The following is a 24,440-nucleotide window of genomic DNA, read 5'->3' on the forward strand; positions in this document are numbered from 1 at the left end:
TTTAGTAGCACTTATCCTACTTTAACCACCACACTCAACTCTATCTAAACCCAATAACTCACCTCCATACCCAATCCCTTAAAAATCTCAACAAAGTAGATATATAACAGCATGTTGAATATTGAAACAGCTCTGCAAAGCGAATTAAAAAAGTGTAGAACACTGTGAATAGTTTATAGAAGCAATTATGCGGCCCCTCTTTTTCAAGAAAGAACTGCCTCCTCCTATGAATTCAACGAATAAGACCAATTCAGCTCTTAGGTTAATGTTTGGTGTTGACAATATTGCCACATCATTAATCCTAGTGGGCCATGTCGATTAGATTAATGTTTGACCATCCTAAAAAACAGTTTGGCGAGCTAGATTTTTTGTTTATAATGATCTCTTTCTCCCAACTTTAATTTCATTTATGGTCTCTCTCTTTCTCTCATAAGATATAGGGTTATTGCCCAGTCATCATTATCTTCCTCTTTAGAAAATGGCGACAAAGGGCCTTCTTGTATTGGGTTTTCTCTTGTGTGCTTTTCTGGTCTCCTCAGTGACGGCAACTAGAGAACTAGCTGAGAATTCTGTTAGGGAAAAAACAGGTACAGTTTGAGAAGTATTTGTTATCTGTCTTCCTTACTCGTTATTTGTTGCTTTTTTCCCTTTCACACCAGAAGCTGATTAGGCCACATTCCTTAATCTTTGTAAATACATGCATAATTTGTCATTTCGGTGCACAGAGGGAGGAAGGGACCTGGAGTTGTGTTGAATTGTCCGAGTTTAGGATCATTGATTTGGCAAGGTGCCACAAGGATGTGCATAGCCTACAATTTATCAATGATCGGATGATCTCAACAGTCCGTTTAGAGGACCCCAAAGTAGTTTTTGTTAAGTTGGGTTAAAGAGAGTAATGGATATCAGACTATTTACTTTGCAATGCAAAAAATTGTCCTTGTTTCATAATTTTTGTATATATACATCACTCTTAACATAATTTGAAATCATTCTCTTGCAGAGCTTTAAAACGAACATTGCCAAAAGTTTTATATATGGGATTTGCCATTGACCATCACAGAAGGTATTTTGCGGACGGGCTGTTTTATAAGAGAGCATCTACCTCAGATGAATTAAATGAATGAGACAAAATCTGTTGAAAAGTAGAGCTGTTCACTATACGGTTAAAACCGAAATAACCGACCAAACCGAATTCGGTCGGTTATTTCGGTTCGGTTAAATTGTAATTCGGTTCGGTTTCGGTTTATGTTGTTGTTAAATTTTGGTTTTCGGTTTCGGCGTCGGTTTTTAATAAAAAAATCCGGTTAGAACCGAAAAACCGAATGGGGAGGATTGCATATGCTATTTTGTTTGTCCCCATCTCTTCCCTGTCATTTGCTTTTTAGTAAATTTAAAAATGCATTGGCAGCCTTGGAACAGCTTTTGACTCATACTTTTGACCAAAACCACATGGTTTTCCTTAAAACCATGGGCTGGTTTTCCTTAAAACAGTGGGCTGGTTTCATTAAAACTATGGGCTGGTTTTCATTAAAACAGGAGGTTTTTATTAAAACCATGGGCTGGTTTTCATATTGCAAATACATGCATACGTAAAACTGCAAATTTCCACTTTGACTCTTTGAATATCATATTCACCCTGTTTTTTAATTGGGACAGCCAACGAATAAATAACTAAAAAAGAGTAGTCACTCTATAATTCTCTCTCGTCTCTTGTTTTTCGTTCTCACGCGGTCACGCCTCTCCGCCTCACAAATTCATGGCCTCCACCTCCAGCCCTCCGCGGCTCCGCCTCTCCACCTCTCGGCGGCATAGCCGATTGTCAAAGACTCCGGGATATTCCTCTCCGCCACTCACAACTCCGGGATCCTTCAATCCCTCGTTGGATAGTTCGATTGCTCACACTTCTTAGGTTTTTCTCTCCCTCAATTTTTTTTAGTTTTGGACCCTTTGCCTTTTGAATAAAGAAAAGTGAACATTGTTTACTAATTCGGTTCTTGGATCAAATATCGAGGGCTGTACTTTTGTCGTACTGGACCTCACGGTCGGACACCATATAATTTCTCATAAAAGGCAAGGTGAGTTAGTGCAATTATCAAAATAATGTAGTGCCAATTTCAGCAGCCTATTTAAATAGTGGTCATCCATATGAACCTAACATATAAAGCTTCTTATTACAGTTCTCATTCGACATGGAGGTCGGGTGCTGCTACCTGGTAGCACGAACTCGCCAAGTTGCGGCTCTTACAGTGACTGTGTCCAGTCAGGACAACCGCATAGACAGCCCCCTTGTCGAGTTGGCTGCACTTGAAGCACTCTCCTTTATATTATAATAGTTCTACTTATTTCAATGTATTTCATTGAAAATCTTATATAGTAAATAAGCATCCTATCATTTTAACGTAAATCATGATAAATTGATTATTGTTGAAATTATAATAGCAATGAAGTTTGGACACCTGATATTTGTACTCGTCATTTTTCTTTGGTTGTTCTCTTTGGATGCTACAATTCCTAACAATCTATTCACAACAAATACAACTAGTTAAAACTAAAAAGATGAGTAAATATAAACTAAAAATGGAGTCTCCATATATAGGATGATCCTAACCCTCCGATCTATAGAGTTTTCTATAATGTACAGTCCCTCTACAGATTGGAGAGTTGGGATCCTCCTATTAAGATGATTTATGTGGTACAAGAGAAAACCTTCAAGTACAAGAGAAAACCTTTAAAGAACATAACCTAAATGTGTAATATTGACAATAAGCATCAAAAGGCTGCAATGATCATTTTATATAAGTATACATATTTGGAATCAAGTTCGACTGCGTGGGCAATCAACGAACAGATCAATCCTAAAGTCCAACTAGAGAACTAGCTGAGAATTCTATTAGGGAAAAAACAGGTACAGTTTGGGAAGTATTTGTCATCTGTCTTCCTTACTCGTTATTTGTTGCATTTTCTCCTTTCACATCAGACGCCGAATTAGGCCACATTCCTTAATCTTTGTAAATACATGCATAATTTGTCATTTCGATGCACAGAGAGAGAGAGAGAGAGGGAGGGAGGGACTTGGAGTTGTGTTGAATTGTCTGAGTTTAGGATCATTGATTTGGCAAAGGTGCCACAATGATGTGCATAGCCTACAATTTATCGATGATCGGATGATCTCAACCATCCGTTTAGTGGCCCCACATTTTTGGGGGATCCAAAGCATTCATTTCAAAAGCCCTTCCATGGATAGGGTGTGTACCAAAAATCAGCCCTTTAAGATCATCCTAACCCTGTCATTTGTGGAGAGAAAAAATGGGCAGCCATTTTCCCCTCCAAGTTTGATTCTGTCATTTGTGGAGAGAAAAAATGGGCAGCCATTTTCCCCTCCAAGTTTGATTGGGTTAGGAAGATCCTAAAGGGAAGATTTTTGGTACACACCCTATCCATGGAAGGGCCTTCCAAATGAATGCTTTGTATCCCCAAAAATGTGGCCCCACTATGGTTTGTGCAGCCATGCAGCTGCACACAAACCATTTCCTAAATGCTACTCTCTCATATAAGATAGTGGCTTGTTGCTCTCTCTCTCTCTCTCTCTCTCTCTCTCTCTCTCTCTCTCTCTCTCTCTTATATATAAGATAGTGGATTATTGCCCTAGTCATCCTTCCCTTCCTCTCGAGAGAATGGCTACAGAGGGGCCTTCTTTTCTTGGGTTTTCTCTTGTCTGCTTTTCTGTTCTCAGTTATGGCAGTTAGGGAACTAGCTGAGAATTCCAAAGAAAAAACAGGTACGAGAAGTTTTTTCTATCATTGCGTTCCTTTCTAGTTATTCTTTCTTTGTTTTCCTTTCACATCAAATGCTTAATTAGGCTACATTCCTTGATCTCTATAAATCTGCATAATATGTCGTGTAGGGGCAGAGAGAGGGAGAGAGAGTAGGGGTTGTGCCACAAGGATGTGCATAGATTAGCCTACAATTTACGAATGATTGGATTTTCTTAGGCCCTGTTTGTTTTTCCATTTTGTTTTCCATTTTGAGAACCAATTGTCAGTCCAAAACTGATTATAGGACTCATAATCAATCACTTTTGGACTCACAATCTGTTCCCAAAATCCAAAGCAAACTGGGCCTTACCTATTAGAGGACCCTGAAGTTTTTTTTTTTTTTTTAAAATTGGGTTAATGTGAGTAATGGTAACACAAATTGGATGGTTAAGCTTGTCTAATTGCTAATATGAACTATCCACGTGGTATCCACTAATTCAACTGTGTGAAAGTAATGAAATGGCCAAGAAGTTAGTTAAACTATGTGAAAGTTGATGGTTTGACGTTTGAAAAGGTGGAGAGGCCTATGTAAAACCCCTCACCTTTGAGTTTAACTTTATCATATGGTGGGCCATAGGAGGGTGTGTCGTACACATGGCAGCAAGCTGTAGCATGTAGGGCAGGGTTATAGAGATGCATTTTAGAAAGAAGTTTTTAATAGTTGAATGATTGAGATATTTTATTGTGTTATTAATGCAATTTTAAATTGTGACACTAAGAGACAAAAGTTTTTTATTACAGTTTTCATGCAACAAGAAAGTAGGGTATTGCTAATGGGCGCACCACTACCACCACGTAGGGGTTCTCCTAGTTGCGGCTCTGACCCAAGCTGTACCCAGCCAGGAGATCCGCATAATTTGCCTTGTCCACCACGTGGGTGCATTTGAAGCACTCTTGTGTATAGTATAATCCTACTTATTTCAATGTATTGAATTGAAAACATCATGGTCCTGTTCGTTTCAGATTATGACAACCGATCGGCGGCCCCAAATCTATTAATGGACTCAAATTTAAATGTAATTTTGAGCCCAGTAATAGGTTTGGGGCTCACAATCGGTTGTCATTATCTCAAACAAATCATGATAAATTGATTATTGTTGAAATTATGCAATAAAATGTAAATGTGATAGCAATAAAGTCTTTGGTAGTTCTCTTTTGATGGCACAACAAATACAAGAAATTTAAGCTAAAAAGAAGAGTAAAATTTATAAGAAGATGGAGTGCAGATATCATTCCGTAAAGCTAAACTTTCTTAAATTCAAACCGGCGCTTTTTAAATTTGGATCGGGTCAGATTGAGCTTTGGCTAAAAACTTAAATTACTCGTATCTTTTTTGTTTCTAATTGAAGTTATTATAAGCAAAAATTACTCCTTAATTTGTTTCTAATTACTAATTCATCTTTAAGTAGAGCAATTACAGCATCCGTATAAAGAAAACAAAGGGCATTTGGATTTATATATAGTATAGAGAGATTACACACAACAAAGTGATAACATACAGTAATTACAGAACTTACCTCTAATTCCCTCCCTTCTACAACAAAATTGATTTGCAGAATCAACCAATATTCTTATATAAGGTTTAGTTCTCTCAGTATCCCCAGCCATGCTCTTTGACAAAATGAGCATGCAAAGAAAATCCCCAAACCTCATACTAGTCTCTGAGTTAACGATCCTGAGAGTCGCCCACGTCGGACAAAAAGGGAATTGAACCCAAGAACAAGCCATCATCGGGAATTTACTTACATTTACATGCAAAAATAAGTAAATGTAAACTGTGGTATTCACAATTCTAGCGCCGTGAGATTGTGGACATTTCACGGCCACATCTTCTTTGGAACGGAGACCCAGATGGAGCAATGAGACCAAGAGTCTGCATCACCTTCATTCGCCTTACACTTAAATCCTGCGTGTTTTTTTGTAAGTCATTTGCCTGAATACAGGTTGGAAATATCACAATATGACGAGCTCAGTTTAAAAAAAACATTGCACCGATGATAGAATAGAACAGGAAGCATATTTGCAGAGCATAGGCTATCTGTTTTGTCATTTTTCTTAACCCTCTCACATATTTAAATTTTGGGGCTGTTCACCAAGGGAATAGGCAAGCCGTGGTTTACGTTATCCTCTCTGCTCACGTAATTCTTTGTTCTTGGATAAAATATTAACAGAATAAAATCGGTGACAAGCAGACAAGATAATTACAATATAAACTTATCCAAGTAGGATAGAGAACCCACGAACAGCTTATCCAAGGAACTCCATCCCCGTTGTGGACAGCCCCTTGGGAGGCTTCACCCACACTGTTATGGGAGCACAGATCTCTTTGCATTTTCGCTGAACATGGGAGACCTGTTTTGAATTTTTTCTTAAACCCGTCTTGTTGTACAACCATTTGCCTGAATAGCAAGCTGGTCAAATTCATCTCAATATACTAAATTAATCAAATGCTATGGGGAATCCACATATATCCCACAGATATGAACTTTCTTTTCTATGAATGGTACCATACATACACTATCAGTCAAATTACAGTTATGTTGTATTTTATTTATATGCATAGTTGAGACACATTGTCTATGTAGAAGTCCAAAGCATTACAGACATGGATAAATAGATGTGGTTGCATACTCAGGCACGTGGGCTATCTGCTTTGTGTTTTTTTCTTAACCCTATCTAGTGTTAACCCATTTGTCCATATGGAGTTGAAGTTGAAATCAAATCAATTCCTTTTTAACTTTTTCTTAGTCTTCGTTACTTCTTATATTTATTTTTTAGTGGAAGAACTTCATAGACTATACTAGTAGAAAACACAAGCAATATAGAAATGGAATATAAGAGGAAGCACACTACTTACAGAGCCTGGGCTATCTGATTTGCCTTGTTTCTTAACCCTGTCTTGCTTTAGGACATTTGCTTGAATAGTAAATGGATTTTATTTCAATTTACTACACCAATCAAAATCACAAGCACAGCATACATGGAAGAATAGCCAAAGTAATATTCAAATGGAACAAAAAAAAAGAATAGACAAAAGAAGCATACTCATAATGACTGCTATCTGTGTTTTTGTTTTTCTCAACTCCATCTTGCTTTAAATTTTTGGAGGCCTCATCTACAGCTTTTCCAGCAGAAAGATCTCTCAGCCCCACCCTTTCACGCACCCACACATCCTGGCATTTTGTTTATGAGCTCCCAGGCTACACATCTAGATCTCAAGAGGCTACTTGTGTGCAAAATACAAGCTCATTTGGGAAAATGTAATAATTGAATAGGAACCCATACACAGTTCTTTATTTTTTATTTTTCTTAATCCTGTCAGGCTTCGGTTTTTTTGTTGGCTTCACCTATGGTATTCTGTGGGGACATTTTATTTCATACACTTCCGCATCCTGTCATTTTAACAATGTTTTTAAATTTCAGTTTCGGTCTCAGTCACCGCAGAAATGGAAATGTTTTGTTTTTTTTTTTCCTTTTTTTTGGAAAAGATAAGAGTAAATTTTTATTAATGAAGCAAAATCCAATTACAGGGGACAAGCAGTTCCCAACAATGGATCGCTCATATCCACATAGGGCGTTACAATTAGATTGTTACAGAGGAATCCAGTAATTCCCTACCCCCAAAAATTACATCACCCCCATCAACCCCTTTTTTTGCCAACATATCCACCACATTGTTAGCAGATCTCCTTCTATGTACCAACTGAGGCCGTATCACACATACCAAATCTCTGATTTCATCAATTTTGTTAGCCAAGCGCCAAGGTCCACCATTAAGGCCCTTTGCCCATGCAATGGTATTGCTTGAATCGCCTTCCCCTAACAGTGGTCTCAGGTTATTAGAGTGAAACCATCTAAGCCCATTAAGTAAACCCATCACCTCAGCTTCGTTCGCATCACAGACCCCTGCCGACCCGTAATATGCAATGATAATGTTGCCATTATGATCCCTGATTACCCCACCAAATCCAGCCCTACCCGGATTCCCCATAGCACTCCCGTCAAAATTGAGTTTAAGCCACCATTCAGGAAGCGGACTCCAAGAAGGAGAAATTTGCCTTTTAGCTTTTTTCTCATTAAAGAAATGTTTTGGTTTCAGTTGGAATTTCCAGTGGAAATCCTGTACAATCACGGAAATGTATGGAAACATATGCAAGTGACGGAATTTTAAGATGAAAGTTCAAGAAATGAGAGAAAAAACACAGATACATACTTAGTAGTCGTCACATAAACAAGATAACCATCTATACTGGTTTAATAACTTCAAAAGCCTAGCGCATGCATGTCTGATAATACAGTACATACCAAATTTCACATGAAATTCTTATAAATTTATGTACACCATATTTCACATGGAATTTAGATAAATGAGGAAAAGGATTGTACGCTCGAGTGTACCTAACCTTAGGTACGCTCGAGTGCCAAATCACATGGGTCCCACATTTTTTTTGGTCATCTAAACCATTCATTTGCAAGGCCCCATCATAGATAGGGTGTGTACCAAAAATCAGCACCATTGAATCATCCTAACCCCTCCAAAACTGGAGGGCAAAATGGGCAGATTTGTGGACAAACAGTGTCTGTCCATTTTGACCTCCACAAATGGATGGGTTAGGATGATCCTATGGAGCTGATTTTTGGTGTGCACCCTATCTATGATGGGGCCTTGCAAATGAATGGTTTAGATGACCAAAAAAAATGTGGGACCCCTGTGATTTGGCACTCGAGCGTACCTAAGGTTAGGTACACTCGAGCGTACAATCCTTTTCCTCTAGATAAATATAATTATGTAATACATTCTGCTATATTATACCACTAATGCACATATGATTTTGATTACGATATGCGTTTCGGTGTCAGTATTGTTTCGGTGGGGGTGGAAATTGGAACATTTCGGTCGTTTAGTGTCGGTTTAGATGGAAATTTAAAACCACACATTTTACCAGTGAGCCCTAGCCAGTAGCATGTCTAAATTATTATTTTCTAGCGGAATTGGTAGAAGCTTTATAGAAATGAACCAGCAACATTACAGCAGCAGTGATAAGCATGGGAGGTGATATCCCTAAGCCATTACAGTAGGAGGTCTAAATTATCTCAATAAGCTATTGCATTTAAACCACAAGCTTAATGAGAAACATAATAAATAGACCCATACTTACGGAGTTACAAGTATCTGCCTTCTGGTTTTTCTCAATCCCATCCGGCTTTGATTTTTTAACTTCCCGAGATTGATCTCTAGTTTTTTCTGCAACGAGACGACACTGCTTTGTTCTTGTTCCCCGTGCAATAGAATCTAGTGGTTTTCTTAGAGAACCTGTGGCCTAATAGAAGGTTTAGACAATATCAATAAGTTGTGCTAGTACAAAAACACAAGCTACATTACCATTAAAAAAACACATACAAAGCACGAATGATGTTAAAAACATGGGGAGAAAACAAGAAACAAGGTGAGAGAAAGGCCACCCACTTCCTGTGTTTTCTTGATCCGATCTTGCTTTGGCTTTTTGTCTCTAGAGGCTTCACCTCTAGCAATTTCTGCAAGGTTCAATTCCAAAACTGTAAGCTCATTTAAGTTTAGGGCGATGATATTTCCACCCCCTCTGCAGTACGCATTCGCCCCCTTATAACCTGATCAGTGGGCAACTTTAACTCTTTTTGACGTCAAATCACGTTAAAAGGGGAGCGAATGCGTACTGCAAGGGAAAGTAAACATTCATGAGATTGTTAAAAGCATTTTAAATTTATATTCAAAATATTACTACTTTTTAGAAACATATTAAAAATATTATTTTATGATAAAAAACAGATGCAATTAGGTAGGACAATCAGAATTTGGAACAATGATAAGCCAGAGGAAGGTGAGGATGATGTCAAGTCATCATGCCCCTTGTGCCCTAGGCGACACATGTCCTACAATGACTGGGACAAAGGCTTGCGATCCCGCGCCACAAATGAATAACCCAAGGGATCTTTAGAATTACCACTGCTTAACTTTCAATTCGCCTCTAACCATCAAACGAAATGGGAATAACCCGTCCTCTTATGTTTGAAACAAGGGGTGCTTCCAGTTCCACCCGTGCCACAAACAAGTTTGTCTTCTCCACATTACTATATCTCTCAACTCAACTCAACTCAACTCAACTAAGCCTTTCTCCCAAACTAGTTGGGGTCGGCTAATGAATACTTTAGACAATTTTCATGAAGGTGAAAGAATCTACCCGGCTCACAATACTATATATCTCTAGAGTCAATAATTTTATATGAAGAACCACTGAACTTAATCACTTATTGCCCCTACTCTTCAGTTTTTTGTCAAGCTCTATCCCGTAGAGGTTTAAATTGGATAAATGATCAATTTACAGGTTTCATCGTAAACCTAATTGTTTACTTCCAATTACATAAATCAATAATTCAAACCGCACTCCAAGGTATGGCATTTCCCATAGATATAGGAACTTCTGTAGCAGAAACAATTGTATCTCCAATTATAGCCCCTCTGGGATGTAAAATATATCTCTTCTCACCATCCCCATAGTGTATCAGACAAATGTATGTATTTCAATTAGGGTCGTATTCCATGGTTACGATTATACTAGATATGTCTTTCATTCTGTCGAAAATCAATTTTATGGTATAGACACTTAAGACCCCCTTTGTGAACTACGATAATGATTCCTCTCGCATTACGAACTTTACCACAATGATGATGTCCATAGATCAAATTATTTCATGGATTGGATTTCAACTGATTGTAACTACTAATATGGATGTTCATTAAGACCATTTACAGAATAAACAAAGATATCTTAAGTGCATTTGAATGTTGTAACAAGCCATCCTTTAGGGCAAGAAAACCTCACACACTGCAATTCAAGGGACTCAAAACCGGAGATGGCGTTGCATTACAAAGACACTGACAGGTCCTTTTACCTTGCTTGTATTGCATAACTATGAGAATTAATTCGGTGCTACTCATAAGTCATATCCAAGGTTTTAAGTTTCGGTTTCGGTTTCCGGCATAACCGAAACTGAAATTTCGGCCAAAATTCGGTAAAAAAAAGAGCATTTCATTAATGTGCTGAAATTTCGGCCGAAATTACCAAAATTTCAATCTTGGAAAAAATGGAAAAAATTACAATTTCCTGAAATTTCAGCCGAAATTTGGGACTCTGGCCGAAATTTTGGTTTCGGTCTTGACCGAATCCGAACGAAATTCTAGCATTTCGGCCGAAATTTAAAACCATGGTCGTATCTACGAAAATCATGGGTATGTTTCTAAAAAAATTGATCATATACAAATACAAACAATCTATATGTGGCTAAAGTGAAGTGGCTGGCTTACCTTCAGGCCCAGAAGCTTTCCTCTTTAACTTAGCACTGGATTTGATTTGAGAAATGTCCTACAGGCACGACTCAACATGATGGAAGAGACTATCAGTTTTTTTCCTTCCGAAGTCATTTCCTCGAAACGAACAGAAGAGAGTTCAGAAACTTCTTGCTGGCAGGCAACAGAAATATTACCTGCTCCAAAGCTTTCTGGAAAAGCTCTCTAACATTATCATTATTTTCCTGAAGAGTCTGAATAGAAAAACATAGTATGATCACATCCACTGAAAAAGAAAAGTAAAACTGCTTTATAAGGAATTATTATTTTTTGGCACCCACATTCTCAAACTCGGATCGGTATTTCATAGGGTCCACATACAAGCTGCGAGAAAGAGAAAAAAATACCAATAAGCTCTATATACGCACAAATCAATTAATTTTAAGATAAAAATACAGAAGTGGGGACAAGAAAAACTGACTATTCATAGCTTCCATATAGTCGAGCAAGAACTTCACCATCTATTTTCTTGTTGATTTTATTACTCCCACTCAGTGTGTTCTCGTCTACAACCTGACAAATAAGAAAGCATTCAATTATTTTATTCAAGCAAACTAATGGTTTTCAACAGTAAACCAATACTACATGTCCGGTTTAATGATATTCATGTATCGCAATGAAAAACAAGGATGATTATCTACCTGGTGAAAACATTTTAAATACCTGGGCAGGCCACCATGAACAATTGTGAATTCTAACCCATACAATATCGCCTAATACAAAATCCTGACTTAGTTGATTATCCCCACATTTGGTGGTCATCCTACCCTCCTTGTCAACATGATTTTCATTTTTTCTCGGTCGCTTCCCTCTCATAATTACGTATCGTACTACAAATAGTTGGAAGTAGCAACCACCTAGATCCAACAGAGTGGTTGAAGAATAAGATTCCATAAATTGAAAAGTGAAGAGCGAGCAAAATTGACCTACATATACAATATTCTCCAAGATATCAAGCCAGTTAAGAAATCTGTTAACATAATAGCAGTTCAAGCAACAAAATAGCACTTCAAAGCACAAATATGACAAGAACGGTGCAGACAGCATAACAACAATAATGTGCCTTGCGCTACTTAGTAGAAAACTGATAGACCAAGCATTGAAAGTTAAAACAAAGATTGCGCTTTTCGCAGACATAATTAACTTGAATTAAAAGCGAGAAGGTGATATACCTACCACATCCACAAAAGAATTTAATATATGCAAAAAAAATGCATGTGTCTTTCACTCATAGTTTTAAAACTCCCCCGCGTCCGCATCGACTTCCCCAAGTTGACTCCTTTTTACCTTGGCCGCATTCCGCGTTGCGCCCTACAGAGTCAATAAAAACTCCTTTGACTCTCCCGAATTATGACTACGCCAGCCGAGTACTCGACCGCATTGTGCCGAGTCGATGCATTCCGTGCCGCATCCGCGATTTACAAACACCTTTTGTAAAAATATCTATCAGCTTCGTTGTTTACAGAGCACCAAACATGTCTAATCTGAATGCCATGACCCTTAGATAATGGATCTCCTCAATCGTGTCCACAAAGTTGAAGTTGTCTCTTAACCATCTAACAACCTTAAGAGAATCTCCCTCAATGATAAGGCGATCTAGCAGGGTCCTGTCGACAAGCAGATCCCGTGGAAGAAAGATTGCTCTTCCGCCTTGTTAGAATTTTCATGCCAATGAGCCCTGAGAAAGCTCACCTAGTCACGCACTCATAACTCCTCAAAAGAACTGTGATACCATTTGGACACGGATTAACGACACTCAAACCATCAAAATTCAACTTCAGAAATCCTAGAGGGGGAACCTTCCTTGGTCTGGCCACTCCTTCCAACAACAGCCTAACACGATCTCATCTGAGGGATTTATAGGAAGTAGTCATTGAGAAGTCTCTAAACAAAATGAGGCAAGTAGCCCACTAGATCACGGCAAAGATGATTTGCCTTTGAATGTTGTGTCTTCTGCTAGATAGAACTTTAAATAGTCATTGTTCCTTTCCTCCCAGATGAACCAAAATACAACAACAAAGTGAGATGCCAAAGGATTCTACCCTTAGAAGACCATAGAGCAAAACCTCAAGCCTCCAAAAGCTCAGCAATATGACGTGGAAAAACCCAATTAACCTTGAAAAGGCTAAAAATGAAGTTCCATATATCGCCTGTGAATCTACAATGGTTAAGGAGGTCAAAAAACTTAGCATCAACGATACACAGAGAAGAATGGTTCACAAAGATTTTTTGTCTATGATACATAGAGCGCAATGTCTCAACAATATGACCTGGAATGATCCAACTTAGCTTTTTGTAATTTTATTTTATTTTTATGTTCCCAAGGTTCTGAATATTGGAATCAAATAATAAATTGTAACAGGGTTCGAATCGTAAATCAGATCGTAATCATAAGATTTTTTCAGGTTTATATATAAAAATGAGAACAATAACTTCAAAATATAAAAAGGTCAAAAACAAGAATAAAATGACTAATTATCTATTTTTCATTTACAACAATTAAATTAAATATAAAATCATATGATTAGTAAACGAAAGCACAAGCCAAATTCATCATACAATAAATCACTAAATAAAGCACAAACTATATTCATCATACAATAACTCATCATATAGTCATTATAACTTGACAAAAATATGCTCAAAGCAACAATCAAATGTCCCTGTTTGTTTTGGATGTTGAGAACGGATTGTGAGTCCAATAAGTTCTCAGAATGCATAACAAATAGGACTTAAATCGTTGTTGAAACAGGGCAAAAACCCGCAGTAGAAAAACTGCGGCAGGTTAGGAAGCACGGCTACTCTTCAGAGGCCCACGCACCTGTATCGGGTGCGTATTGGGTAGCGCCCTGGTACGCACCCAAACAACATGTGTAAAAAAAACGCTTTGGGTGCGTATCCTATGGAAATGATTTTTGGGGTGCAACCTATTTACTTTGTGACCCATTAAATGGATGGTTTGGATCATCCTATGGTGTGGGTCGTACAGATTAAGGCCCAAGATCAAGAGACCTAAGATCAAGAGCAATATAACCTCACTGACTAAGAAGAAGAAGCAAAGGGCTATAGCTAGATGAAACATTGAACGGAAGTATCAATCGAGTATTGCCCATGCCCCTCAAATCATTGTATGAGATTCATATCAATTTAGACGTGTAGTAAATGGAAGCTTAGGGGAGCTGCTGCTCAAGAGAATGGGCAGAATTGCCACCATTGAAATAAGAAAAGCCGCTTAGGTAGGGAGGAAACAACATATGCAAATACATTAACCTCCTATACGCTAGAAAAATTACATTCTCCTTCCCCTTTACAAATTCAACAATATAAAGCTTTATATTATTTGAATAAAATGTTAATCAACTGAGCAAACCCAATCCGATCGTGCACAAATAAACGGAAAACTAGAAATAAGCAAACCAGAAGATGAACACTGAGATTTTGCGTGGTTCGACCAAGATGCATACTATAGCAGCAAAAACCCACCGCCAATAACACCTGCCAAGCTACCACCGAAGAACCCACAGAAAAATCCAAGATCTTGCACAAACAAGATGGAGAAAATATATATCAAGAAACCATAACCACCAAAGGGAAGCAAAACAAACAACCACAAGACAAGAATATACATGATTCACCACAATGGGCTACTCCACGGACAAGGCAACATACAATCTACTATTTAGAACCAAAACAGAACAATGTTACCTCACACCGGTAAAAGCCACCGATAAAACCCTTCTCTCCAACCTTCTATGCAACCCCAAAGCAACCTTCTCTTCTTTTTACCAAGTAGGAGAGAAAATGTTATGTGCATTTTCTATTTTCTTATGATGTATAGCGTGGGTTAGAGTGTAGTTTTTATTTAGTTATGGCTGTAGTTTTTATTCACTTATGGCTTATGGGTTTTAGAGTAGTGGGTGTAGGTTGTTGGTTATGTGTCTTTTAAGTGGGAGAATGGGTAGCACATGTGTAACTACCTTTTGTGTTTGTATTTAAGTTATCTATTTGAATGAAATGGGGAAGAAGAAGATAATTTACAGCAAAGGAGACTTTGTTTAGGAGAGTCATAGCTCCTCTCGAATCGAGCCGTTAGGAGGTCCGGTTGCCTCCAATCAACCTCTTTCTCCCTCTTCTCTCTTTTAGTTTTATTTATTTGCGTTACGACCAATTAGGCACGGGCATCAGAGCCGTCGATCATGTGCCATGGCTGTGTCTTCGGAGCTTTTAGAATCCATACGCAATGATTTCCGGCAAATCAAAGTCCTTGCTTTGAAAATGATGGAAGAACATCGACGATTTGCGGAAAGCTTGGAAAAAATCAGCAAAATGATTAAGGAAATGCGAAAAGAAGATCAAAAGTTGAAACTTGAGAAAGCTATTGTTCGTGTAGAGAAAAGTTCGAGATTTGAAGGCGGCAAAGATAGTTTTGTTGAACATTCTGCCAAGAGTCTTATTGATGTTTTCCAGCCATTTGATCACTCCATTATTTCGATGCCGTGTCATGAAATATTATATTTCTGTTTGAGTTTGATTGCAGTGAATTTTGAAGGTGAGGTTAAATTGATCGTGACCATTAAGATTTGAGATCCTGGTGAAATAAAGATTTTTCTCCAACAAATTCAACCTCGAGGACAAGGTTGTTTCAAGGGGGGAGGAATGTTATGTGCATTTTCTATTTTCTTATGATGTATAGGGGGTGGGTTATAGTGTAGTTTTTATTTAGTTATGGTTGTAGTTTTTATTTAGTTACGGCTTATGGGTTTTAGGGTAGTGGGTGTTGGTTGTCGGTTATGTGTCTTTTAAGTGGGAAAATGGGTAGCACATGTGTAACTACCTTTCGTGTTTGTATTTAAGTTATCTATTTGAATGAAGTGGGGAAGAAGAAGATAATTTACAGCAAAGGAGACTTTGTTTAGGAGAGTCATGGCTCCTCTCGAATCGAGCCGTTAGGAGGTCCAGTTGCCTCGAATCAACCTCTTTCTCCCTCTTCTCTCTTTTGATTTTATTTATTTGTGTTACGGCCAATTAGGCACGTAACATAAAACCCCTTTGGAAAACATTCCAATACAATGTTTGGCTTGCAAAGGAAAAACTAATGAAGAAAAAGTATGGAAGAAGATCACACCTTGAGTAGAAGAAAAAGAAAAACTTTGCTTTTGGTTCACCACAAAAGCCCTCCAAGAGCACCAAGAGAAACCCCCTTTTCTTGCCCTAATTTTCTTCTCTTCACCTCCAAGAAGAACCTTGCTTTTGCTTCACCACAAAAGCATTCAAAGAGTCCCAAAGAGAAAACACCTCTTGTGCCCTAACCTTGCTTCTCACCATTGAGTAGAAGAAGAACCTTGAGTAACTAAGAAGAAGACACTTGCTTTTGCTTCACCACAAAAACCCTCCTAGAGCCCCAAGAGAAAACCCCTCTTCTTGCCCTAGATTTTCTCCTCTCTCAAAACCTCCCTCATTTTCTCTTCTTTCTTCAAACACTTCTTTATACACTCACCAAAATAAGTGATGGTTGCTTAGAAAAACATCCCACATTAAACACCCAAGTGGGACCCACAAATAAAAAACGTGATTATGTATCATTGGTTTAAAACATACATCCACGGGGGAGAACACAATCTTCCACTATGAGAAAATAAAATACAAGGATTACAACAAGATGAATCTGCAAATCCGCAAACCTGCAAACCGCAACCATTTTCCCTTGTCCTTTTAACCAAGACTGTACACAAGAAACCCAGGAAAACCCCAAGAAGAAAATCCCCTCTTCTCTTTTTCTCTCTTCTCTCTCTTTCTCTCTCCCTTGCCTCCTCTTCGCAGCCGTCACACGAAGAGCCTCTGCACCTAGAGAAACTCCCTTTTTCAGGTTTATCTATGTTTTCCCAAAAAAACCAACAAAGACTTCTCATTTTAGTTCCCACTACAAGTAGGAAACAATGCAACTTTCCCAATAACATGCTTAAAGTCTATACATTTACAAGTAAAATAGAAAATACATTAAGCTCCATAGATGTACTAAACTACCATATATACATAATAAGAGGTAATTGTAAAAGCAACCCCAGATCAAACTACGAAACTAGTAAAGAAAATAGAGCAGAAACACAGAACAAGACAAGATTTACTTGATCATGCATGTTCAATACCATAATCTTATCTCAATACAAAACAGTAGAGAAACCCAACACACCAATCAATCAAAAACTATATTACAAACTAAAAAAACAGTCTCTTAAATCAAATGGAACCTCTAATAGCAATATAGCCTTAAGACCTCCAAAATCCTTGACCTCCAAATAGGCATGCAAGTGTACTTTCATAGCAGAATCAAACAAACAACAAAACCCATCACACAGCCTTAAATGCATGAAATAAAAATGGAAATAGAAAAGTTAAGAACATACCCACATGCAGAGCGGGAAATAGGGTGGGAGAGAAGAAGAAGCTTAACTGAGAGAATAGCAAAGCCCTTTCATCTGATTGAAATCAGTCCGTTACAGTCCACGAGGTCCAAAACATGTCAGATTTTGGGGTTGTGTTTTTAGTGGAAAGCCAATGCTCTCCAACCAAAGCCGCATGGCGGACCTTTTAATGAGGGTTTTAAACTTCTTTTTTTTTTTTGGGGGGGGGGGGGGGGGGGGGGGGGTTAGGTATTAAAACAAGGGTATAGAAAATTAGAAAACAGCTATGCAGAAAACCACTATTGAAGCAATTTGTAAAAGGTAGGACTATATTTTTAGGGGTCTGGTTCAACACCCCCGCCCCCGCAAAAAAAAAAAAAAAAAAAAAAAAAAAAAAAAAAAAAAAAAAAAAAAAAGAGGGGTGGGGGGGGGGGGCACCGGGTTGGAATGAGTTTGGGTCGGGTTCCGGTTGAGTTTTCCCAACTTGGGTTGAGTTCGGGTCGGGTTCAGGGCTTTGAGCAACCTGACCTGAGTGAAACCTGACATTTTTTATCATTTTTGTTTTTAGTAAGCTTAAAAAGTTGGGTTGGGTTTAACTCGTGTAGGGATGGAGTTGGAAAAAGGGTTGCTCGTGTTGGGTCGGGTTGAACCTCATAGGGTTCGAACTCGGGTCGGGTTCAGGTTGAGTAAATGGTTCCTTGAGTCGGGTTCGACCCATGCACGACCCAACTCGACCTGAGTTGCACCCCTAATTATTTTGAGAGATTTTATATAGTGTGTCACCATATAGTCTAGAATTTTTCGGAGGGAAGTGATATTGACCCCCTTTTTCTGCTTGGGATAGCCGTGTATTTGTTATTACTCTTTTACACTAGTGGGGGTTGTCCCAAGTAAAAAAGAAGAAAGAAGTGATATATTCCCTTTTTTATTATTATTATGCGTCATCGCATAGTTTAGAGTTTTTCAAAGGAAAGTGAAATATTCCCCAGTACCTAATGTTTCAAGCTCAGCCTCGATGGTTGTTCTTTTTGGGCAAAGCAAGAATTGGAGGAATATTTAGAGATAGAGATAGTACCAGTGCTATCATCTACGTCTTCTCCGGGCCACTTGGAATAATGGACTCTACCAAAGCATAGGTTCGTGCTTTCAACTATGGTATGAGCTTATTTAGGAATCAAATGGAAGACAAGCTGAGAGTAGAATGGGATTCTTCAAATGTCTGTTTGGTTCGAGGCAAGAGCATTGGCCCATGAAGATTATTAGCCCAGTTTTTGGATGAGATTAATTTGATGATTAACAATAGTTTTCTTTCTTTCTTTTCTTTTATTCTAGCGGATCGGTTGGCAAAATCCGAGGCATTGAGGGACTAATTTACTTTGGGTCGGCCCTCTCTCCCCACTAATGTCAATCTGTAATCTCATTATGCCTTGAATATAGTCATCTTTTATCAAAATAACTATAGTCCTTTTGTATCAATGATTCCTTTTCTGCCTCTCTTGCCTTGTTTATCTTTCCTTTATATATACACGCTACAGCCAAGTCATTGGTTTAACAGCACATATAGTTCTAGTGCTAAAAGTTTGGTGATTTGGATCGTTGTAAGAAATGATAAGCAAACATAGTGCTGGCGTTCCACGCAAAAGCAAATAGTCCCACATCGGTAAACTGATGGGGATGGGGATGGGTTATAAGGGAATGGGCACCCTTCCTTTAATGGCTAGCTTTTAGGGGTGAGTTCTACCCAGTTAAATTCCCTACAAATGGTATCATAGCTCAGGGCGTGGTAACCCATGTTTGCCTCCGAGGGCAAGAATGTACCTCGGGGAAGAATGTCCCTCGGGGAAGATATCGGAAACCCCGGTGTAGTATCTCGTGGTTCCCACATTGCCGCCGCGTGTAGGAGCGAGATTGTCCACGTTGCTTCCGCTTCCGTGAGTTCTGCCCGGTTAAATTCCCTACAAATGGTATCATAGCTCAGGTAACCCATGTTTGCCTCCGAGGGCAAGAATGTCCTCCGGGGAAGATATCGGAAACCCCGGTGTAGTATCTCGTGGTTCCTACATTGCCGCCGCGTGGAGGGGCGAGATTGTCCACGTTGCTTCCGCTTCCGCGTGGAGGGTGGAGAATATTGATGGGAGAGGGTGGAGAATATTGATGGGGTTCCATGCAAAAGCAAATAACTCCCACATCGGTAAAGTGATGGGGATGGGAATGGGCACCTTCCCTCTATAATGGCTTAGCTTTTAGGGGTGAGTTCTACGCGGTTAAATTCCCTACACATAGGATGAAGTGAAGCCATTTTTTAGAAAAAGACAAACAATAGAGGGTAGAATTGCTAGGGAAGGGGAATGAAATTTCACTTGCCAATGTAAATATTGCAATTTGTGGAGAATATATACTGTGGCATCCGAGAAATCCACAAATAAAGAATTTCACTAATCATCAATCATACTAATGAACATATCATAAAGAAACAATAGCAACGTGCAAATCTCTCTGAAATACGTAAGTGAACCTTACAAAACAACCAAAACAAATATATGATGTGTAAAACCACTCCTCTCAACGAAAATAAAAAAAAACGTAGAATAATATTTCAAGGCTCCATTCTCTGTAAAGGATGCTCCATTCTCAGTAAAGGATGCTAATACCGTGCAAGTATTAAGGAGGCATATAAAGAGATTGAAAAATGTAGAATTAAGGGCTACTAGTAGCAGTAGGGGGTGGGGTGAGGAAAGGGATGGGTGGAATTTTTAGTGTAGGAAGGGAAGGGATTGTAGTTGGAATGGACGGCATCGGAGGCATCATCGTAATTGGAATGGACGGCATCGGAGGCATTGTAATTGGAATGGATGGCATCAGAGGCATTGTTGTGGGAATGGAGGGGATTGTGGGCAATGGGTTAGAAGGCAATGGTGGCAATGTGAGCTTAGGGAGAGTAGGAATGGGAATCGGAAGTGTCGGCAGTGTCGAAGGCAATGGCGGCAATGTGGGCATTGGTAGTGTTGGAATCATTGGAACAACGGTTGGAGTCTGTAAGAGATTGCGAGCCGCAAGGCTTACATCAAACACTGGAATGAGCAAAGCCAAGAGGAAGCAACAAGCGTAAGAAGCCATGGTTTGATCAAATGGTGTAGGGTGACGAGGATCAGAACTTTTGTTGTGAATTTATAGGAATAACAGTGGTGTGTTATATTGGGTTTTATGTTTGAATGGAGGAAGGGTTGAGTTTATGTGTTATTAGCTCACCTTCTCATCTATGATTTTACAGAAAATGTCAAGGGTAGATGCATATACTTACACCTAACCTTAATTTTGATGTCATTGCCAAAAAAAAGTCATAAGAAGAGAGATTTTTTTGTAAGTTCATTAAATAAAAAAATAGCATTCAGTGGATATCCCATCCCTTAAATAAAGAGTTGCAAAAATTAACTACTAAATTATTCTTGAGAGAGAGAGAGAGAGAGAGAGAGAGAGTAATTTACTTGCCTGTGCCCAAGGTTAGGTAATTAGCCCACCAAATTCAGTATTTTTTACACCAGTGAACCCAGTCATAATACATGTGGCAATGGGTTGACGATGATTGTTTTCTTTATAGGGGTGTTGTTTCTCCGGAATTTTCTGAAAAAGTTTGAAAAGGAGAAATATTTTTAAAGTTTCTTATTTTTTTAACACATGAAAAAAGATAGCTTGAACCAACCCCAATTCAATTTTTATTAAGAGGGACCTTCAATTTATGATGATATCCCTCTAAATTAACCATAATCATATTATTTCGCTCGGCAATCCTATTAAGGGTAAGAGTAGATTCCAACGGGCTAAATACGGGTTAAAACATTTGTTTACCCCCATACCGGAAAACCATGCTTGTTCCAATAGGGTAAAAGATATTTTACGTCCAAATTATATAGGTAACAAATAGTCAGAAATGAGAACATTTTAACGCAATAACGCATGCTCGCCGCCATATAAGAAAATAAAATTATAAATCAATTTCTAGATATAATAAAACCTCACCCACCCAAAATAAAAATAGCAGAGCATTACATCTCCCAAAAGAAATGGAGAGAGGAAAAAACACAAACGCCATCTCCCAAACCAATCCACACGTAAGTGTCAATTGTGAAGAACTGCTAATAAACATGCCTAGTCGCTTAATTATTAGGGATCATTGGGACAATACATAATCCATAGGAGCAAAGTGTGATTTTATGGCTAGTGGTTGAGTCATGGGCAGAGGGAGTGAAAGTTGCTTTGAGTAGAAGAGTGAAAGTAGCCAAACGTGCCCTAAGTCTCCATCATACATGTATTTCATACAGAAGATGATTGCCAAACGTGGTATGTAGACCCCCTTTTTTGGCTTATGTTTTTATATCAAGGGAAATGATATATTTCATTCCCTTTGCTTCCCTGTACCACTCTCTTATAGGGTAAAGACTAAAGACTAGTCATAACTCATAACTCATAAGTACACTAGAGAGGGTGGCCCGGGGAAGAAAAGGGAGTGGATATATCACTTACATTTTATATAATGGGAAACCTTGTGTGAACATATAGAATGGGAAAACTTTGGGTGAACCTTTCCAATTCCTCGACGCCCTGTTTGGATTGCAAGAATTTTCTGAAAAAAGTCTGTAAAAGAAAAAGTTTTCCATAATTTCTTGCTTTTCTATTGTTTGATTACACATGAAAAAAAAAGTGAAAAAAAAAAAGTAACCTGAAACACTGCAGTTCTAGTTTTATCTAGAGGGACAGTCACTAAATAAGCCATAACCATATCATCTTCCCCTAAATTGTCCGAACAAAATGATTTTCCTGAAAAAAATTCTGCTAGAAATATGTCCTGCAATCCAATCAGCAATTTACAAATGAAAATTGCTTCATAGATCATAACCACAAGATCTATGAAGGGCCCGCGTCGTGACTCAAGCCATTTAAAATCTTTAGAAATGAAGTTTTCTTAATAGCTAATAAAATTGAGTTATTTACACTCATGGTTTGTACTTGTACCCCCCAAAAATATTACCAGCAAGAAGAAATAGTTCTTGCACCTAACTTAGTAAACACCTGTATTGGAGGGACCTAAAATATTCATTATATATTGTGTTATAATATAGTTTAAATCTATGTAAATATTATACATGTGGCAACAAATCTTCAACAAAGAAGGAGAAGGAAGAAAACTTAGGTACATACAGAACAAAAAAAAGAAATAAAGAAATGTAGCTGTAGGCCTCTTCCATTTCACATGTACATAATCAAATCTGTTGAACTGATGGATAACCACAATTCTAGCCCATTGCAGTTGGTCCCACCATAACTGAATGATCTTGGAGCTTTTGATTAAATAAGGCATCTTTAGAGCCCACTAGACCTGGCAAACGGGTGGGCCGGGCCGGGTCAACCCGCGGGTGATGCGGGTGCGGGTCACAGGGGTCAGGTCAGGAAATGACCCGCATTTTTGCGGGTCAGAATTTAAGTGACCCGCGCGGCCCGCAGGTGGGCCGGGTCAACCCGCGGGTCACCCGCAAATTCAAACAGTGGTTAAATTCAAACGATTTTTTTAATTTAGGAAAATGTTAAAACTTAAAAGTAGGGTATGGCCAGCACCATGGGATGATCCAAACCGTCCATTAGATGGCTCACAGCCTAAATAGGTTGTGCCCCAAAAATCATTACAATAGGTTGATCCGAACCCTCCGATCTATAGAGGGTTAGGATCAAGTGATCAACCCTCTAACATTCAGATCGGAGGGTTGGGATCAACCTATTGGATTTTATTGAAGGATTGAGATTGTTTGATTGGAGCAATTTGTGGGACTTTGACCTTTTTATGGTAGGACCCACAGTATGAACAGTTGTGATGACCCCCCTATCTTTTTCGCGGGTGCCCGCGGGTTGACCCGACCCGACCCGTGTTTTTGCGGGTTGGGTCACCCGCGGGTTAGTTTTGACGGGTCACTAAAACTCAGACCCGTGCCCGCAAATTTGCGGGTGGGTCGGGTCGACCCGCGGGCACGGGTCGAGTTTGCCAGGTCTAGAGCCCACCTAAAGATTGAAGAAGCTAAATCTTATAGATGGGGATCCACCAAATCAATGATCTCGGTCACAATTGTATTGCTAGAAGTCAAGGTTGACCATTAATATTCTCTTAAGGATGATCATTTGGGTAGTGAATTCATAAATTTAAACTCTCGATTCTTACTGCCTAGTATTTTCTTACTTTTTTGCTAGACAATTTCGCCCACTATTTCAGGAGAGAACAGCCACACAGGCTCACTTTTTACCAAATAAAAGTATACCTAGTTTAAGCAAATGACAGATACATTTCAAACATAGTAAGGATCGTATAACAGTGTGTAAATTTAAGAAATGCATTTAAAACTATTAAACAGGTGCCAAATCTACACATTGCCATAATATGGAAGTGGTAACAGTCGCATATTGGGAAAGTCCTATAGATCCAGTGGTTCAGAAATGCAGATTTTGGACTCAGCACCCTGTATACTCACTTGGGTTGTCTAGTGAGGGAATCTTGCATCAAAAACCTCTGTTATTCAATAGAATCACCCAAAAAAGAAAACCCAGACTTGCTCATTTACTTGGCCATGGTTTTATTGGCGTGCTCAATTCTTTAAGAATTCGGAGTTCACGTTAGCCTCATAGACTTAATGGATGTTGCCTCAGATTTTCTCACGAGTTATATTGAAACTCGCCAGCTACTTAGCAGGGTAGTTTTTGAGACTAGTGGAGCATACTCTATTGTCCCCAATGAAAGATTTTGAGTTGGCTTGGACTTCTTAAATATCAATAAAAAAGAACTATCTACACAGAATGAAA

General features: G+C 38.7%; 1 protein-coding gene and 1 long non-coding RNA gene across 10 annotated transcripts in view; one reads left to right on the plus strand and one right to left on the minus strand.

Annotated features, from left to right (window-relative positions):
* Positions 1-17,804, minus strand: part of LOC143848038 (uncharacterized) — a 59,271-nt gene extending 41,467 nt beyond the window's left edge. The window contains exons 1-10 of one of the 9 annotated variants that reach the window (XR_013235285.1): positions 17,651-17,804; positions 11,863-12,056; positions 11,621-11,712; positions 11,481-11,523; positions 11,337-11,393; positions 11,158-11,215; positions 9,283-9,350; positions 8,975-9,136; positions 6,673-6,988; positions 5,244-5,721 (exon numbers count right to left, since the gene is read on the minus strand). Coding sequence is in view for 6 of the 9 variants with exons in the window: in XM_077356813.1 (XP_077212928.1) it covers positions 7,399-7,935; positions 8,975-9,136; positions 9,283-9,350; positions 11,158-11,215; positions 11,337-11,393; positions 11,481-11,523; positions 11,621-11,712; positions 11,863-12,056; positions 17,651-17,675 (1,236 nt within the window). In the remaining 3 variants the exon portion in view is untranslated. The other 8 variants (XR_013235286.1, XR_013235287.1, XM_077356816.1 and 5 more) reach the window with 8 other exon arrangements.
* Positions 1,635-2,455, plus strand: LOC143848936 (uncharacterized). The gene is made up of 2 exons (XR_013235507.1): positions 1,635-2,075; positions 2,178-2,455. It is a non-coding gene; the product is annotated as an uncharacterized LOC143848936 (long non-coding RNA).
* Positions 17,805-24,440: the final 6,636 nt, after the last annotated feature.

This window comes from Tasmannia lanceolata, unplaced genomic scaffold, assembly GCF_043159265.1.
Source record: "Tasmannia lanceolata isolate RefF3 unplaced genomic scaffold, GAP_Taslan_0.1 ptg000016l, whole genome shotgun sequence".
Taxonomy (NCBI): domain Eukaryota; kingdom Viridiplantae; phylum Streptophyta; class Magnoliopsida; order Canellales; family Winteraceae; genus Tasmannia; species Tasmannia lanceolata.